Below are 8,412 nucleotides of genomic sequence, written 5' to 3' on the forward strand. Positions count from 1 at the left end.
CGCGCTATCTCAGAGTAAATAAATTGTGTATAATACCGATGAAGTTTCAATAAAACTCTTTGTTAATACAATAAACCGAATTTACACGTTACATTTTCCAAAAAATATTTTTCAAAATGTAAACCTAATGTTGATGAAGATCTGTTAAATCTTTATAAAATAAATTGTAAAGACTGCAATTCAACATATATTTGGCAAACACACCAATACCTACATAGAAGAATTGTTGCACACAAACATAGTGTACAGACCAACGCATTAGACACAACAGCCCTAGCAAAACATTTTAACATTCTCTAGAAAATGGCCATTCTTTTGATTTTGAAAATGTACACATTTTAGAAAAAGGGAGAGCTATATCAAAAGATAGGGATTCCTTCACTTCCTTTAATAGAGGAATCCCTATTAACGGAAGATACTTAAACCATTTTAGATACGCAGATGATGTAGTACTAATAGCCGACTCGTGGAATGCACTAAATACGATCATTAGGTGCTACACACGGAATTTATAAAAAAAATGCTGAAAATGAATTTCAGCAAAACTAAACTAATGTGAAACAAAGATGACAAACCTATGATAAACATCCAAGGGACAGAGATAGAACACGTAGATGAATATACATATCTAGGTCAAAATGTCAAGGTAAGCAAAGAAAATCAGACTACCGAAATAAGCAGACGTGTAAAAATAGGATGGGCAGCATTCGGAAGACTCTCATACGTACTTAAAAATAAAAATATACCTCAAAGACTGATTTGTATCCTACCTGTACTTACATGTGGAGCTAGCTCAAACCTGGACATTCACTAAAATAAACATGGAGAAGATCAGAAAAACTCAGAGAGCTATGGAACGACAGATGCTGGGTATCTCACTCAAAGACCATAAACGCGCTATCTCAGAGTGTAATAGAACAAAAGTAAAAGATGCTGTCGAACAGGCAGCTAAACTGAAATGGAAATGGGCTGGACATAACGAACGTCTTAAGGATGACCGATGGAATAAAGAAATCGGCAATTGGTGACCATATGAAGCCAAAAGACCACGAGGAAGACCGCAAATGCGCTGGAGCGACGATATTAAAAGAACTGCAGGATCAATGTGGAAACGTCTTACAACAGAGATGAATGGCGAGAATATTCGGGAATCCGAATAGTGAGAATGGCTTAAAAAATTCAAAAGATGCATATTGATGATTCACATAAAAAAGATCAACATTCTATCAATAACAAGAATGATGTCAAAGATCTTTCCTATATGTGTCACCCACAATATAGTTAAAAAATGCTGGACCGATGGTAGTAAAAATGGCGTCACAACGTTCCTCCCTCTAGAGGGAAGAGAATTTGTATTGACTGATTGACTGATGTCAAAGATTTTTCCAATATGTGTGACACCCACGATATAGTTCAAAAATGTTGGACCGATGGTAGTAAAAATTGCGTCACCAACGTTCCCCCCTCTAGAGGGAAGAGAATTTGTATTTTACATTGTGGGGGAGAATCAGGATGGGTAGAAGATGCTTTATTACTCTCTGCTAAGAGTGTAAGTGATTGTCGCTTGGATTATCATCAAGATATGGACAGTACTTTGTTTGAAAACTGGTTTCAGCAGCAATTACTACCTAAATTAAAAAGAAATAGCGTTATTATTTTGCATAATGCTCCGTATCATTGTTAACTAAAGAGTAAAATTCCAAATACTAATTCAAACAAAACTGAATCTAAAGAATTTTTATCAAAACATGAAATATATTTTATGAATTGTGTCACAAAAAAACAACTTGTAAAACTATTGAAATTAGTTAAATATGAAAAAAATTATGTTATCGACAGGGTAGCTGAGAATTATGACCATAAAGTATTAAGATTATCTCCTTACTATTGTACTGAATCCAATAGAATTGTTGTGACTCACTGATACACTGATTTAATACTTTTCTTTTTAGACACATTGAAATCTTAGATCTAAAAATATCCTTCATCTTTCCAAATGCCGCCCAAGCGAGGTTTATTCTTCTTTTCAGCTCGATTGTTTGGTTTTCTCGACTTATTCTGATCTCATGGCCCAAGTATTTATAGGAGTCAACTGGCTCAATATCTTTGTCTTGGAGTTCTTGGAGAATTATCTGTGCCTGATCAAAGCTGTCTGCAATAAGAACGATATCATTTGCAAACTTAAGGTTATTAAAAATTTTCCATCAACATTGATGCCCTTTTCGTTCCAATCTATTGTTTTACAAGCGTATTCTAGCAAAGTTGTAAATAATTTAGGAGACATGTTGTTTCCTTGCCGAAGGCCTCTTTCAATACGAAAGGTCCCAGTATCTTCATTAAGTCTTACACAGGCTGTAGCCTGCTGATAGATGTATCTGATGAGGGATATGTATCGGTGATCTATTCTAAATTGTGTTAGAGCTTGAAGCATTTCACTTTGATTGACCGTATCAAATGCTTTTTCAAAGTCGACAAAGACAAGTATCAGGGATCTATTATATTCAATGGTTTTTTCAATCAACGACTTAATGGTTTGCAAACGATCATTTGTTCCGTATCCAGCTCTAAATCCTGCTTGCTGGCAAGGTTGATAGAAGTCTAGTTTTGATGTCAACCTATTAGTTATTATCTTCATAAACAACTTATAAACGTGAGATAACAAGCTAATAGGTCTACAGTTCTTTAGCTCTCGTATATCTCCCTTTTTGTGCATGACTACTATAACAGCTTTATTCCACTGAGATGGTGTAACCTCTTTTGAAAGGCATAAGTTATATAATTGTGTCAATGCTTTCAATACTGTCTTTCCTCCTACTTTAACTGCCTCAATAACGATTTGGTCATCACCAGCTGCTTTATTGTTTTTCATTCGATTTAATGACTTTGAGACTTCTTCGATTGTTATTTCTGGGATATCCTCTGAACCCACATTCTGGACTTTTCTCAACTTGGTGCCGTCTTTCTTACCCCTTTCTCTATATAATTCTGTGTAAAATTCTTCATCTACCTTAATTATCTTATCTTTATCTATTACCACTTTTCCATTTCGATCTGCGAGCTTAACAATATTCTTCTTACCTAGAGCTTGACATCTCTTCAGCACCTTTAAACTTTTATTTTCCTCGACAACCGTTGTAATCTTTTTTGTGTTATATTGTCGTACATCCTTTCTCACTGCTTTATTAATATCTTTATTAAGTTGTTGTAGTACGCGTGCATTCGTATCGTTTTTGTTCTTAAGTTTTCTTCGTGTCTCCATAAGTCTTTTTGTCTCTTGACTGATTTTTTCCTCCTTATCTCTCCTAGGATTTGTATTGCACTTTTTCTCTGCGTTCTTAATAGCTTTTATTCAATTATTATTTAAGGTTTCGACATCCATAACGTCTATGTTGTCTTTGTTGTCTCTATACATCTCAGAATTTCTTCTTCGAAGGACATGGTTGTTTTCGATTGGATTCCATCCTATTGGGTGTGTTTTTGTTATCATTTTGTATCTTTGTTTTTGGAGATTTAGCACGATCTTCGCTCTTACGATCCTATGATCATTTCCCACTGAACAGCTATTAAGAACTGTTACATCATGGACCATGTCTTTGTTGTTGGTTAAGACAAAATCAATTTCATTTTTAGTGACTCCATCTAGACTTTCCCAGATGTCACACCTTCATCCTACCCTCTACCAACTCGCACTGGCCAGCGCGGTAGAGTATGGCTAAAATTCAAGCATGCTTGACACGACCCTCAGTCCCCGGCAGTGTGCTGATCTTTGGTCAAGGTAGCGATCAAGAAAGACAGCATACAGAGGGTGCGAGGAATCCCCGGGCCAGATCAGGCTACCACGGACGACGACAAATGTATATCGCCACGTACAATGTAAGAACACGGTCATCTGAAGAAAACCTACTGGAATTAGAAGAAGAGTTAAAACACATAAAATGGGACGTTATGGGTTTCTGTGAAGTAAGACGCGAAGAAGAAGACTGTATAACTTAAAGACTTAAATCAGGGCATCAACTTTTCTAAATGGGAAACAAAGAAAAAATAGGAGGAGTTGGACTTCTTATACATAAGAGACACACTAAAAATATCCAACAACTTAAAGGTATCAACCCAAGAATAATACTCTGCATACTGAAGCTTAACAATGTACATCTACACACTCGAATGAGGAAGTGGAAACCTTTTATGAAGACCTAGAAAATGCAGTAAAACTGGCGCCTACTACACACAGCCTAGTAATGGGTGACTTTAATGCTAAGTTGGGATGTAAACTGGACGGGACCGAAGTTGCAATAGGTCTCTACGGATTCGGGCAAAGAAATGAAAGAGGCGAAATGTTTTTGTGTGGTATGCTGGTTCTGTGTAGTATGCTGGTCACAAATTTATAGTCATATCGGCCTCTAAAAATTATTGATTCACTTTTATTGTATTTTCAAAATGTATTAAAATATAGCTACGCTTAAAAATTGTGTACAGATCTTAAATTTTTTTTTTATAAAACACTTTGTGTAATCCAATTCTCTAACCCTAACCGATACTCATTACAATTTAATACAAATCACTTAAAAATCTTCCTTTCGAGTGTTTACTCGAGTAACGTTTCTTAATAAGACACGACAGTCCCATCACCATTCATGTTCTTTTTCTTACTTTCTGTCTATTTTCTGTCCTCCGACGAGTACTTACTTCCGAGTTGATTGGCGAAAGAACGCGCACGAATGCGAACAAAATTTTACAATAGCGGATTTCTTAACCTAGACAGAATGAAGCTATTATGCAGTTGGTAACAACCGAGACTCGTGATTAAGCCACGGACAAAATTCTTTAACTATTCTTGGTTATTTTCTCTTAAGGAAGTTAATATTTTTTATGAATTTAATGAACAATTTTAACCAAAACACCTTTTATTGATCTATCAGTTAAGCTGATTTTAATACCATTCCCGCTGTTCTCTGTACATAACCTGAGCGTTCGTTAGAGCGATAAATAGAGTGTAAATGGTAAATACAACGTATATTAACATATTTATATCAATTCTATATTCTTCTTCTTCTGGTTCCTATCCGTTTCGGATGTTGGAAATCATATTGGCAATCATGACCTTGCTCGCTGCGGCTCGAAACAGCTCCGTTGAGGTTTTCTTAAACCATGTTCTTAAATTCCGCAGCCATGATATTCTCCTTTTACCGGGTCCTCGCTTACCTTTTTCTTTACCTTGCAATATAGACTGCAGCAGGGAGTAACGGTGCTGATTTCTCATAACGTGTCCCAGATATTGCAATTTTATGCGTTTGATCGTAAACACAATCTCTGGTTCCTTCTTCATTTTTTCTAGAACTTTCTTGTTCGTGATCCTTGCTGTCCATGGTATTCTCAGCATTCTTCTATAAAGCCACATCTCAAATGCTTCAAGTTTTTTAATAGTGGTGTCTGTATGCGTCCATGCCTCCGCTCCGTACAACAACACAGAGAAAACATAGCATCTCAAATGTCTCATTTTTGTATCTAATATCTAATACTTAATAATCGCGCTATCTCAGAGTAATATTTTTGTATTCTATATATCTATATATATTTATATCAAGATTGCCAAAAATATTGTGTGCTGTAATTTTAAGATAAGATTTAATAAACAAAATAATTTAAAGCTTTATGTTTGGTTAGATTTAAACACCTACCGCCACCATCAACTGACGTGAATAAACTTATCTTAAAATGTAAAATATTTATTTGCCAAATAAAGTACCGAATTAAAAGTTATCTGGAAGATGAATTATGTTTGTTGTAGTTTGTTATTATGTTGTAGTTTATCGCGAAATCAAAAATATAACCTAAATATTGTGGTTCATTGTGTGTGAGAGACATGGATCCGGTATTAGAAGATTTAATGAAATCGAAGAGTATGATGTTTAAGGTTTATAAATTTAGTGCAAGAATATAATATTTGAAGCAAAAATAGAAATAGAAATATGCTTTATTGTCACTGAAAATTGTACAATTTTATGGACAAATCTTACAAAAAGTCAAAAAAATAAAAATAACAATTAAAATTGGCTAAAATTACATAAATTGTCAATATCGCAGAATAAAAGATAATAAAATAAAATATACAATCCATTGCAAAATTTAACTACATTGAAAATTGCATAATAAAACCTTACGATCTATGTAACAATAAAACACTGAAAACTTTGTTTTCAAACTTCCACAAAATTTATTTTAAATTCTTATCACTACAGCTGTTTCGGCTGATTGCCTTTCTCAAGTGATCTGTTTTTGGTATGGGTTTACACTTTATAGTCTCTAATGAAATAGGTTGAGGAGGGGAGAACTGTTTGTCTCAAGCTGGTCATTCAGAAATATATCTGTGTTTTTTAATTTGTTTATTTCCATAGATTCTAACAAAGATAGCTTAAGGCCTTTATTTTGAATGTGGAGAATTTTAAATTCGTCATTAAAAGAATGATTATGATCTAGAAGGTGAAGTGCGTATGTAGAATCTGTTTTTCTATTGTTGAAAGCCCTTTTATGTTCTGCTATTCGTTTATTAAAATTTCTACCTGTTTGACCAATGTAAGTTTTTGGGGGGGTAGAGGGTACACTTAGATATTTCACCTGGAAATTTCAGTCCAGCATTAAATGTATTAAAATATAAATCACAAATTATTACATCCAATAAATAATATTATAAACTTACACAATAATATGTGATAATGTTTAGTTTTATTCTAAACTATAAATTTTATTATACTGGCAACATGAGTTTTGATACCAACTTGCAGCAAAATAATTGCACAGGAATTGCATGAAAATAGCGCGTGTGCATGCGCTGTTGCATAATCTGTCTTGCTTGGCTCTTGCCTGGCATGAAAATTGCATAACGTAAAACCATCTCAAGAAACGTGTTCAAAAATTACTTTTAATCACTTCATGACTTGAATATTTGAATCTAACCTGAATTGCAATTGTTTTTTTTTTCTATAGGCTAAGATTTTCAATCGGGCAGTCTTAAGAATTGAAGGTGAAGAAGTAGCTGCGATTGAAATGACACAGGCTTTGGACGATTTCCTGCAGTCGTTGAAAACAAGAGTGGATTCACAGTTCCTGTCGTCAGCTGTATTGAACGAAGGAAACAAAGCAGACGCGGACTTCAGTATTGATAAACAAACAGTGTTTCAAACAGACCTTCCATTTTATCAAACTTGCATCGATTACCTCGAGCAGTGGAAATCACAGTTTGAAGATGTACTCATATGTGGATGGGCTACACTTGCTACCGAGCCGAATTGGAATGAAGTCGAGGCAACGAATAAATTCATGGCAGAGAATGATTGGATTAGCGTAGAAGAAAACAATGTTGAATTATTTGACGAGTTCGGATATGTAAAGAAATTTGTGACCAGTGAAAAAATTACAGCTTGGAACGAAAATCACAAAAAACCACATCGAGAGCGTTTTTTCATTGATTACAAAAATATGGACAGCCGAAACATCGCAACTTGCTATTGAAACCTTAAAAACTATTTTGTTCGTAAAATTTAATTTGAAATATGAATGTGTTGATTTTTATGTGAAGATTTTAAGAGTCGCTGTCGTTGTTAAAGCAAATTTCATCGCAAGACAAATATGATTCTAAAAAACAGGCAGTGCAAAGAATTAATATATTTTGTTCGTTGAGGTCAATTTAAAATATGAATGGATTGGTTTTTATGCCACAAGAAAACAGCTTCAAAACATTTGTTTGTTGTTTGCTTCCGCAGTCATATAAACCCAAACAAACAACAAACAAATGTTTTGAAGCTGTTTTCTTGTGGCATGTTTAACAATTATATTTTTATGGGATTATTAACACATTTAGTTGTAATGATAATTTTTCGACTGTTCTAACAACCATTCAAATTTCGTCATTTTGTGTCATGTGGAACAATTTCACCCAATCATGTCAACATTAGACTGATAATTGCATTCAGTGCAATTTTCAATCCCTATGACAACACGATCGAGTTTGACAACTTCATCCAAATAAATTTCAAAATGTCACGTTTCGGCAATGAAACGGCAATCAAAGTATAAATGCGCTAATCAAAGAAAAAATTCGCAGAAATACAACCTACAGTCACAAATATATTTTTTTTTTTCGAAAAATTATCCCCCGAATATCCCTCGGACATTGATGAATGCCTCATAATTTCATGACAAATTTCTCAAGCTCGTTGCTTGGTAACAGCACTCAGCTTCGGCTGCGTGCTGTTACCAAAGAACGAGCTTGCGAATTTGTCATGAAATTATCTCGTCTGTTATCAATGTCCTAGGGATATTACTACTGATAATTACATTCTTATGTTAACCTAAGGTTACATTAACAAGGAAATCCAGCATCAGTTGATTTTCTAATATTTCCTGTTTTCAGAA

General features: G+C 34.4%; 1 protein-coding gene across 1 annotated transcript; it reads right to left on the bottom strand.

Moving 5' to 3' along the window:
• Positions 1-2,676: 2,676 nt before the first annotated feature.
• Positions 2,677-3,259, bottom strand: LOC140431837 (uncharacterized; the record flags this gene model as incomplete). The annotated part of the gene is made up of 1 exon (XM_072519715.1): positions 2,677-3,259. A coding segment is annotated over exon 1 (583 nt), but the record flags the coding sequence as incomplete, so codon positions are not given.
• Positions 3,260-8,412: the final 5,153 nt, after the last annotated feature.

This window comes from Diabrotica undecimpunctata, unplaced genomic scaffold (genome assembly GCF_040954645.1).
Source record: "Diabrotica undecimpunctata isolate CICGRU unplaced genomic scaffold, icDiaUnde3 ctg00001214.1, whole genome shotgun sequence".
In the NCBI taxonomy this organism is placed as follows: Eukaryota; Metazoa; Arthropoda; class Insecta; order Coleoptera; family Chrysomelidae; genus Diabrotica; species Diabrotica undecimpunctata.